We start from the raw sequence: 12,158 nt of genomic DNA, 5'->3' as shown, positions 1-12,158 counted from the left end.
TTCCTCATAAGACCTTCCCTCCAGACCAGGCAACATCCTGGTAAATCTCCTTTGCACCTTTTCCAATGCTTCCACATCCTTCCCGAAATATGGGGACCAGAACTGTACACAATATTCCAAGTGTGGCCACACCAGTGTTTTGTATAGTTGCAGCATGATATTGCGGCTCCGGAACTCAATCCCTCTACGTATGAAACTTTAGACGCCTTATGCCTTCATAACCTGGGTGGCAACTTTCAGGGATCTATGTACATGGACTCCAAGATCCCTCTGCACATACACACTACCAAGAATCTTTCCATTGACCCAGCACTCTGCCTTCCTGTTATTCTTCCCAAAGTGCATCACCTCACATTTAGCTGCATTGAACTCTATTTGCCACCTCTCAGCCCAATTCTGCAGTTTATCCAAGTCCCCCTGCAACCTGTAATATTCTTCCAAATTGTCCACTACTCCACTGACTTTAGTGTTGTCTGCAAATTTACTAATCCATCCACCTATGCCTGCGTCTAAGTCATTTATAAAAATGACAAACAGCAGTGGTCCCAAAACAGATCCTTGTGGCACACCACTAGTAACTCTAGGCTGAATATTTTCCATTAACCACCACTCGCTGCCTTCTTTCAGAAAGCCAGTTTCTAATCCAAACTGCTAAATCACCCTTAATTCCATGCCTCTGCACTTTCTCCAACAACCTACTATGTGGAACCTTATCAAAGGCTTTACTGAAGTCCATGTATACCATGTCAACTGCCCTACCCTCAATGAGGTCTGTGAGACATGACCTGCCCTTGACGAAACCATGTTGACTATCTGAAATCAAATTTTTGCTTGTGAGATGATTATAAATCTTATCTCTTATAATCCTTTCCAAAACATTCCTACAACAGAAGTAAGGCTCACTGGTCTATAATTACCTGGGTCATCTCTACTGTCCTTCTTGAACAAGGGCACAACATTTGCAATCCTCCAGTCCTCTGGTACCAAAGGTGTAGATAATGATGACTCAAATATCAAAGCCAAAGGCTCTGCTATTTCCTCCCTAGCTTCCCAGAGAATCCTCGGATAAATCCCATCCGGCCCAGAGGACTTGTCTACTTTCACTCCTTCTAGAAATGATAAAACCTGTTTGTAACTAACCTCGATCCTTTCTAGTCTAATATCTCGTATCTCATTCTTCTCCTCTACAATATTCTCCTTTTCCTGAGTGAAAACCGATGAGAAATATTCATTTAGCACCTCTCCGATCTCTACAGGGTCCACACTCAACTTCCCACTTCTGTCTTTGACTGGCCCTATTCCTACCCTAATCATCCTTTTATTCCTCACATACCTATAGAAAGCTTTAGGGTTCTCCTTTATTCTATTTGATGAAGACTGCTTGTGTCCTCTCTTTGCTCTTCTTAGCTTTCTCTTTAAATCCTTCCTAGCTGATCTGTAATGCTTTATCGCCTCATCTGAACCATCTTACCTCATCAACACATAAGCCTTCTTCTTCTTCTTAACAAGAGATACAATTTCTGTAGTAAACCATGGTTCCCTTACCTTATCACTTTCTCCCTGCCTGACAGAGACATACCTATCAAGGACACGCAATATCTGTTCCTTAAACCAGCTCCAGATTTCATTTGTCTGCATCCCCTGCATTTTGCTATCCCATTCTATGCATCCTAATCCTGCCTAATTGCATTATAATTGTCCTTGCCCCATCGATAACTCTTGACCTGTGGCATGTACCTATCCCTTTCCATCACTAAACTAAACATAACTGAATTATGGTCACTCTCTCCAAAGTGCTCACCTACAACTAAATCAAACACCTGGCCTGGTTCATTACCAAGCACCAGATCCAATGTGGCCTTCCCTCTTGTCGGCCCTTCGACATACTGTGTCAGGAAACCCTCCTGTTCACATTGGACAAAAACTAATCCATCCGACGTACTAGATTATAGCATTTCCAGTCAATGTTGGGGAAGTTAAAGTCCCCCATAATGACCACCCTGTTCCTTTCACTCCTACCCAGAATAATTTTGCTAATCCTTTCTTCCACCTCCTTGGAACTCTTGGAGGTCTATAAAAAACTCCAAGCAGTATGACCTCTCCTCTCCTGTTTCTAACCTCAGCCCACACTACTTCAATAAACAATTCCTCATCAAAATTTGTCTCAGCCACCATTATACCATCCTTGACTAATAAGGCCATGCCTCCCCCTCTTTTACCGCCTTGCCAATTCTTAATGAAAGATCTGTACCCTGGAACCTGCAACATCCATTCCTCACCCTGCTCTATCCATGTCTCTGAAATGGCCACAACATCGAAATCCCAGGTACCTATCCATGCTGCAAGCTCACCTACCTTATTTTGTATATTTCTGGCATTGAAGTAGACACACTTCATGCCACTTCGCTGTCTGCCAGCACGTTCCTGTGACCCTGAAATCCTGTCCCTGCCCTTCCTACTCTCATCCTCCTGTGCACTGCAACTACACCTCCAGTTCCCACCCTCCTGCTGAATTAGTGTAAACCCACCCAAATAGCACCAGCAAATATCCCACCCAGGATATTAGTACCTATCTGGTTCAAGTGATGACCATCCTGTTTGTACAAGTCCCACCTTCTCCAGAATGAGCCCCAATTATCCAAGAATGCGAAACCCTCCCTCCTGCACTATCCCTGCAGCCACGTGTTCAGCTGAATTCTCTCCCTATTCCTTGCCTCGCTATCACGTGGCACGGGTAACAATCCAGAGATAACAACTCAGTTTGTTCTAGCTCTCAGCTTCCACCCTAGCTCCCTGAAATCCTGCCTTACAATCCTATCCCTCTTTCTACCTATGTTGTTAGAGCCTACATGAACTTGAGGCTGGTCACCCTCTTCCTTCAGGATTCCAAAGATACGATCCGAGAGATCACGGATCCTGGCACCTGGGAGGCATCACACCAGCGAGTCTCGTTCATTCCCAGCAAACCTTCTATCAGAGCCTTTATCGAGTCCCCAATGACTAACACTCTCCTCCTTTCCCCCCTCCCCTTCTGTGCAACAGGGACAGGCTCTGTGCCAGAGACCTGGGCCCCACTGCATACCCCTGGTAAGTCGTCCCTCTCAAGTATCCAAAGCGGTATACATGTTTTTCAGGGGAACAACCACAGGGGATCCCTCCACTGACTGTTTTTTCCCCCTTTGAACAGTCACCAGCTTTCTTCGTGCCTTGTTCTGTTGCATCTACCTGATGAAGAAGCAGCGCTCCGAAAACTCGTGCTTCCAAATTAACCAGTTGGATTATAACCTGGTGTTGTGAGATTTTTAAATTTGTCCACCCCAGTCCAACACAGCCATCTCCACATCATGTTTTAAAATAATTAAACCAAGCCCTTGAAATTACAAAACCAGTCCATTCACATGTTTATGAAGATGAATTTTTAAAATGCATTTTAGCAATGTCACTAAGAGCCCTTTGATTCTAGGTATACCATCTCAACAGAACCACTCATTCTGATGCTACCTTGTTGGAAATCAACATTTCATACTTATATTGTAAAATTACTTAAAATATATACTTTATAAAGCAATGATCATTCTCAGAGTTTACAACTACTGGTTTAATTCTTAGATTTCTAACATGATGACAACTCTACTGTAAACAAAATGCAGTCATGGTCTTAAATAAACGTTTATACCACCATGATTAAATGCTCAATTAAAACTGCAGCTTGTAGCTTTATGAGATAATTCAAAACTAATATACAAATAAACAGTTTCACTGGAAGAGAAACCATTCTTGCTAAAGTGTCTAATTCCTGAAAACATTTAATGTCACTCTCAACAATATATTCAAAGGCTTACACTGCTTGGTTCCCCAAAACACCATGCACTGGAGGATGTTGATACATTCTTCCATCCGTTGTTTCCTATACGATAAATCCTTCGGCTTTGATGGGAAAATGTTAAGCAGGTGTTACGCAGCATCTTATAAAGATGACATGAAAACCAAGTAACAGTTACCATCCGGGTTGGATAATACATAAAAGTAGCTGTGGGCTCAGAAAACATTATCCTTACCCTTTCTAGAAGGGCAAGTGGCACAACATATACTTAATGGAAATAAAACACAAAAAACAGATTAAATTGCATGCAATACTTTGAGAAGATATTCTGAAAGGTTTTTTTTGTTCCTAATATTCAACTGTGATTTTTCTCACTATGGATTCTCATCTGTAATGCTTCAAAGTATGAGTTCATATATCAGTGTAAATTTTGAACCAAAGCTATCAAAAAATACAAAGATTAACCCCCCGCTGTATGCTAACAGCTGTTTTTATTTGTTATGCACACAAAATGATCCACGTCTTAGAAGGAGACATTAAATCTTTTGTAGAGAGGGTGTGCTATGCTCTCAAAATGGTTGGAGTATGTATTACAAAATGCAGAAAAATATAAAAGAACACATAAATAGGAACTATTTGTTATAAACAAACTTGGGGATATATAATACTTTTCACTTAACAGTGTGTGACATCACTTCAACTTCCCATTAAAGTATCAAATTGGAAAAATATGCCCAAAATAAACTGCCATATTTTAAACGTAAATGAGTTTGTGATGCTTTAATTGCACAACAACAAAGCAGTAATCATGAAGCTTCTCCTAAGGTCAAAACACATTGGGTACAATAATAATATCACAAGTTATTAATATTGTGATGCATGTATGTATATAAATACACAAGCACCAATAGAGTCCAATGCCTAAACACCTATGAGAGCAGTTCAGAGAACATTAAACATTTCCTTAAAACCTAAAGAAAAATGACAATAACACTATTTGTAGCCAATAATTAGTGTTAAATGGGCACTTTAACAGGCTCAGCAAGATGCAGGGAATAAACATTTTCGGTAACTTTTTTTGGTGCTGCGGATTACATTGGTTAAGTGAAAGATGGGATTTTTCATACAATGCCATCCAATAGTATTGTGATTTTAAGTAAAAAATTGACCGAGTCAAAGAATTAATGAATAAACAAAAGAAATATGGGTTTTAAAAATCTTTTAATAAAAAAGGCAAACTTAAAAAAATTAAACTGAAAACAATATTTGAAAAGAAATAGAAGCAATAAAAAGACACACAATTTAAAAAATACAAACTAAAACGTTTTCAATCTCTCAACTTACTGACAGTATGACTTCTGATTGAAATCAAGTAAAAGAAATTTAAAACACAAAATAACCTTTTATTTATTTCCACTGAAGACTACACAGTGACGCTGCTGTAGTTCTAGGAGTTATCTACATTTGCATATATTTACAGCCTTGCTTATTTACACAATCAGAATACAGTGTTAGAAACATAAACTTTGAAAGTTGTCTCAAATTAAAATCAGAACCGTAAGAAAGTTCTCACACTTTCTATGCTGATATAAAATGCAGATGTAGTCCTTTGCTGCATCAAAATACATTTGATAAGGAGTCCCAAAGAATTAACAAAAGAGTATAATTCTTTGAATTTTTAAGCAGATACTGGGAGATCACATTTCTTTAATAGTAATGTGCCTTGGTTCTGACCTTGAAACTGACTGTAAAACAATAGCTCACAGTTCTCATATTATTAGAAAATAGCAAAAAATTCACTGTGATCACACTACTGCAAAATACCTTCTGCTCAATGCAAAATGTGTGAAGAAATAAAAGAAAAACTCTGCACGTTGCAGGAATTACAATGCAACGGTTTTAAAAATAATTGTAACAACACAGCCTGAAAAATGGCCACATAAGCAGATGTCTTTGGCAAAGTGGTTGGCACATGGTCCTTTACTGTTACCTCTTGCCCATTTCACTCTGTCTCATGAAATGGATATTATTTACACTGTCTGACAGTTCAGGGTATTGTTCAATAGTTTTAATGAAATAACCATCATAACCTTGCACCCTGCCAGTGATCAGTAGCTGCTGCTTTTCACCATCTGTCCATGAGCGGATGCCTTCCTCTCCATCTTGCAACCTTTGCTGTTCCCGCCTCCAGGCCTGTGCTACAGCTCTCTGCCTGGCCAACTCCAAGACACGAGCTTTCTCTTCATCCATGGTTGTCCCATATCGTGTATTTAAACATAGCAAGCCATATTGGAGTTTTATATCAGTGTATCTTCTAGTCCTTCCATTCAGAACAGTATTAATTTGAGAGACAGTAACATTGACTCCATTCTCCAGGGTTCGCCTTCCACCATTTAGGCCCAAAATAGTGAGATCCCTTTCTGCGGGCCCCAGTTTAATGAAATAATGTGTGTCCACACTATTAATGGTGAAGTGAAAATTGTCTAGATAATAAGCATTATTTAACACAGCAGCCACTCTCCTGCCATCCTCATTGGCAACACTAATGATATCAGTGCTGACTCTTCCACCTCTCACAGCAAATTTCACCCCTTTGCCTAGGATTGAACCATTCGTTGCAAATTTCTTCACTTGTGTCTTTGGCTGACACCCAGCTCCACTTCCTCCATAAATCCGGCCAAAGTGCTCAACTGTAACAAAAGCTTTGAGTTGCTTCTGTACTATACATTGGACTCCTAAAATAGACTATTGAAAAGAGAAAACATTAGCATACATCTTCATCAGAAAAACACTCTGTTCACAACATTGGAATACAATCACCTTTATGAGTCTTATATTATATCTGATGATGGCCACTGCTTCACGAGCAAATTTTGTGATTAAACTCTACCAGGATGGATTATCGTTTGTTTGGAAATTGCATAATTTGATTTTAGAATAAATTGAAACAAAAACTAAAGCTTTTTAAAGTACCTTTAACAAAACATCTTACTGTACTATCATGTGTTATTACTAAATGCTATAAACTTCTGAAAGCAATTAAAAAGCTGCAGGAATTAGATAGGTCAAACTGTCATTGCTGGCTGCTTGGAACTCAGAGTTATACAGCATGAAAACAGATGTTTCGATCCAACCAGTTCATGCTGACCATGTTCCCAAACTAAACCTGTACCACTTGCTTGTGCTTGGCCCGTACCCCTCCAAACCCTTCCTAATCATGAACTTATATTTTAAATGTTGTAACTGTACCTGCATCTATCCGCTTTTCTGGCAGTTCATTCCACACATGAACTGCTCTCTGTGCAAAAAGGTTGCCCCTTGTCCCTTTTGAATCTTTCTCCTCTCACCTTAAAGATATGCCCCCGAGTTTTGAACTCCCTCACTCAAGGGAAAAGACTTTTGTCATTCACTTTAGCTATGTTCCAGTGAAAGAAGACCCAGCCTTTTCATTCCATGTTTATACCTCAAGCCCTCTGTTCCCAGCAACATCCTAGTAAATCTTTTCTGAATCCTCTCCAGTTTAATAATATTCTTCTTATAACAGGGCGACCAGAACTCCATACAGTACTCCAGAAGAGGCCTCACCAACGTCATGTTTATACTTCTCTTGTTGGGGAATTAAATGCTCAATAATAGAAATACTGGACATTGAGTAAAAGAACATGTGTCAAACAGGTTTGGGTCAAAATAAGGCCCAACACCCTGGTATTTTTGATAGTGGTGTGTATAATCCAGCAGACATCTTGGCAAAAAGTACTAGTGGTAACCATGAGAACTAAAAGTGAATCATACTTTTGGAACTATTAGCATATTCTCATGTCACTAAACAGATATGCATCAGTACTGACTATTTGAAAGATCTTGGCAGGTTCTCTATAAAGGGTGAGATGTGTATCAATGTACAATTAATGGCATATGCACTTTCCTGAATAATCTGCTCATATATGTTTTAAAGATACCTCAACACATCGTGACGTGCAGTGCAAAAAATATCTAAATACACCTATAAAGGGAACACTTGAATCTGCAAAGCTGGAACTTTAATTTCCTTGTTTTTTATTTAGTTTGTTTGCAGGATGTAATTGCACGGGCAAGAGCATTTATTGCAGATTCCTAGGGCCTCTGAGAGAGTGTTCCTGAGTGTTCTCCTTGACCTGCTGCTTTTCACTTGAGTACTTCAGTGCAGTAACAAGAGCAAAACCAACTGGAGAGGTTCCAACAAGGAGCTGCAGGTAATGAAAAACATTCAAGGAGGACTTATACACTTTATGGTAAGGTCTAAGGGAGTGTTGCTGAACAAAGAGACCTTGGAGTGCAGGTTCATAGCTCCTTGAAAGTGGGGTTGCAGGTAGATAGGATAGTGAAGAACGTGTTTGAAATGCTTTCCTTTATTGGTCAGAGTATTGAGTACAGGAGTTGGGAGGTCATGTTGTGGCTGTACAGGACATTGGTTAGGCCACTGTTAGAAAGGTTTGTTTCCATTCTGTACATCTCTATCACTCTATGAGTCTATGACTTTGGAGAGGAAAAGGAGGGGTTGGACATGGTCCATTACAGTTTGAAGGCTTGAACAAATTATAACTGGAGAGAGACAATACCTGACGAGATGGCATTATTTATACTGCCACCTACCATGGACCCAGGAAGATAAAACTTCTCTTACAATTTTGTTCACAAATTCTCTGATTTATTGAATTCAGAATTTAGCACAGTGGAATTTGACTTCATTGGCTGAATTCTCCTATATTGAGACCCCAAAACACAGAACCATATGTAGGCCCGACCTTGAAGACTTTCAAGTGCCAACCAGCTGCCTAACCTTTGCAGAAACAACTGATGATCAGGATGTCTCTTGGACTCCTGAACCAGAAATGCCACTTGGGTTTCACAGGTGAGATGGACATTTGGAGTTCCTCAGACTATAAACAGCTGGAATTTGAGTGGGAGGGGTGCATATGCTGATGTAAATGGAGTACCCTCTGTAATCTAAATTCTGATATTGTTAAAAACAAGTGCAGCCACAACTAATAGGCCTTATGTATGTGGGACAGCCTCTCTACAGGATGCTTTGCAGTCATAGCTCTGACACTAGTGGTTCCACTAGTTGAAAGGGTGGGGAAGATTTAAAGGACATGTCAATCACCCTCTTCGCTGTCAACTCCAGGCAATGGCTGGGCTTCAGCCTTGGCAAGGTTCTGCCCTCTGTAGAAAAGAGTCAGGTGCAGCACTATTCTTACCCAAGTAGGTATCGAATGATCTTAGTTAGCTGCCATTCTAGTTAGCTATCACTGCTGATGGGCATGTGGCTGGTGCTGGTCAGACCCAAACTCCATCTAGATCATTTGGAGGTGAATGCATGGTGCAGCACCAGAATGCAAGATTTGTCCATGTCCCAAACCTATTTCTGTGGGTGCATCAAAGTTCAGCCTAAAATCGCTGAGTTGTTCTTATCGTATACTAACTACAACCCACTGTACCCTATTAATATAACGAAGGGTAAAGCCCCAATATAGGCACAAAGATTGCAGTCGATGATTAATCTACACGCATTCCCTTTTATGCGAGCAGCATACCAGCTTCATGCTCTTTTGAATATAAGTTACAGTATTGTGCCAACCAGTGCTAAATATATTTCTGAGTGACTGTATTCCTTATCAGGAGATCCATTTGTGAGACCTAGCATTATCTTAAAGCTAGCCTGCATTTCTTACAGCTGGCCTGCACTTCTTACAGCTGGCCTGCAATCCAGCATCCTGACGACACAGCTGTTGGAATTGTTTGCCAACATCATTGTGAACAGGAAGACAACTTACTAATGATGAAACAGGGCAGAGAGGGAACCATGAGTATTTTAGATGCAGCAAAAGAGACCCAGTGCAGGAGACAGACATGAGGACAGAGGTTATCTACCCACAAGGGATAGGAGGCTGTCCAGGCAGACACTGCGAAAGCAATGGCAGTATAAAACAGTCACGATCAATAATAGTAGTACAAGGACCTGGAAGCAGTGGCAAAAGAAATTCAATGGCCTCACATGAGTGGTCAAGGTCAGTGAATTCAACTTAAAATGTCATTTCCTGAGGCACGAGCCTCACATATTTCTCAATTTGTCAGCTCACCCTTCACTGAAAGCAATCATCATTTATACATACTATTTAAATGTACTATACATTCATAGCTCATCAGCACTCACTTTGCACTTAAGCAAATCTCCAACAAAGACTCAACTTGGAAAGGCACATCACTGCTTACTCATTGCATCACACACAGTGATATATTTTTCCCTCTGTTAGATGACAAGATATTGCATTTCTGCAGAGCACAACACTTAACCGCAGGATGCCACTTCCTCCCGCCCAATGGAGGTAACGGTCTTGTCACCATGACAGCAGCCATGAAATAGGCCACAGTCACTAGTGTGGCTGAATCCATTGAAGATGTTCCGAGTTAATCATCATTCTAATATCTTGCTCCCCCCTCATTCTGTAGTTCCTTCTGAATTACTAATATGGTGCAAGCTTGCAAAACCCACTTTTCCTTATCACAGCTGAGCCATTATCCTTTATGAAATGCAAGAATTTTTACCTGACCAGCTAATGGTGCAAGCCTGTGAAGAGCATGAGGAATAAGTGACAGATAATGATGAAACGCTTGTTGCTATCTCACATTTGAAGTAATCAGCTCTGAGAGTACTGTAGAGAGTAGCACTTAAGCAGAATTTTCAAGTGACGAATCATAAGATTGGAGTGGGCTGCAGCTAGGAGAGGAAAAGGTAGCAGGGTACTTTCCAAGTTGAATTTTTGTTGGAGATTTTCAAAAGTGCAAAGTAAGTGCTGATGAGGTGAAGCTATGAATGTATAGTACATTTAAATGGTATGTATAAATGATGATTGCTTTAAGTGAAGGGTGAGCGGACAAATTGAGAAATATGTGAGGCAAGGAGTCTGGGTGGGTGAAGAGACCTCCTGTTCAGGTATTCTTTGGTCCTCAGTGGGGTCCTCCTGTGATAATGCCTGCCCCTACATCTTACCAAGGTCCCATTCCTTTCCAGGGCCTGCCTCTCAGACCCCATGCCTGATTGTGAGGGTATTGTTCAATCACTGCATTCGCATCTTTCGGTGGACCTTCCGATTGTTCAGCAGCTTCTTGGAGAATGTGGCTATCCTCAGTAGAGCTAGCCATCCTGGGGTCAGCCATGACAAGATGTGGCTCTCAGTTCCATAGATTCCCAAAAATAGCATCACCCACATCGTACCAATCATTGGTCACATCTATGGACCTATCAGCAGGACAACTGCTACAATAACAACCTATGGGTCAAATTCAGATCAGATAAGAACAATGGAGGAGAATACAAATGGAATGAAAAATAGGCGATGTGATCCCATATTTGCTTACTTATAGAGTCATAGAGCCATAGAGATGTACAGCATGGATACAGACCCTTCGGTCCAACCTGTCCATGCCGACCAGATATCCCAACCCAATCTTGTCCCACCTGCCAGCACCCGGCCCATATCCCTCCAAACCCTTCCTATTCATATACCCATCCAAATGCCTCTTAAATGTTGCAATTGTACCAGACTCCACCACATCCCCTGGCAGCTCATTCCATACACGTACCACCCTCTGCGTGAAAATGTTGACCCTTAGGTCTCTTTTATATCTTTCCCCTCTCACCCTAAACCTATGCCCTCTAGTTCTGGACTCCCTGACCCCAGGGAACAGACTTTGTCTATTTATCCTATCCATGCCCCTCATAATATTGTAAACCTCTATAAGGTCACCCCTCAGCCTCCGCGATCCAGGGAAAATAGCCCCAGCCTGTTCAGCCTCCCCCTGCAGTTCAAATCCTCCAAACCTGGCAACATCGTTGTAAATCTTTTCTGAACCCTTTCAAGTTTCACAACATCTTTCCGATAGGAAGGAGACCAGAATTGCACGCAATATTCCAACAGTGGCCTAACCAATGTCCTGCACAGCCGCAATATGACCTCCCAACTCCTCTACACAATACTCTGACCAATAAAGGAAAGCATACCAAACGCCTTCTTCACTATCCTATCAACCTGCGACTCCACTTTGAAGGAGCTATGAATCTGCACTCCAAGGTTCCTTTGTTCAGCAACACTCTCTAGGACCTTACCATTAAGTGTATAAGTCCTGCTAAGATTTGCTTTTCCAAAATGCAGCACCTCGCATTTATCTGAATTAAACTCCATTTGCTACTTCTCAGCCCATTGGCCCATCTGGTCCAGATTCTGTTGTAATCTGAGGTAACCCTCTTCGCAGTCCACTACACCTCCAATTTTGGTGTCATCTGCAAACTTACTAA

General features: G+C 41.0%; 1 protein-coding gene across 11 annotated transcripts in view; it reads right to left on the bottom strand.

Annotated features, from left to right (window-relative positions):
* Positions 1-5,088: 5,088 nt before the first annotated feature.
* Positions 5,089-12,158, bottom strand: part of tenm4 (teneurin transmembrane protein 4) — a 660,982-nt gene continuing 653,912 nt past the window's right edge. For 10 of the 11 annotated variants that reach the window (XM_043691653.1, XM_043691652.1, XM_043691657.1 and 7 more), the window contains one exon: positions 5,089-6,568. In XM_043691653.1, coding sequence (XP_043547588.1) covers positions 5,810-6,568 — 759 coding nt within the window. In that variant the 3' untranslated portion in view covers positions 5,089-5,809. The remainder of the gene's footprint in view (positions 6,569-12,158) is intronic. The other variant, XM_043691662.1, reaches the window with a different exon arrangement.

The sequence above is a fragment of the Chiloscyllium plagiosum genome, chromosome 6, assembly GCF_004010195.1.
Source record: "Chiloscyllium plagiosum isolate BGI_BamShark_2017 chromosome 6, ASM401019v2, whole genome shotgun sequence".
Lineage (NCBI taxonomy): Eukaryota > Metazoa > Chordata > Chondrichthyes > Orectolobiformes > Hemiscylliidae > Chiloscyllium > Chiloscyllium plagiosum.
Note: the sequence above shows the minus strand (reverse complement) of the source record. Positions and strands in the feature narration are given on the sequence as shown.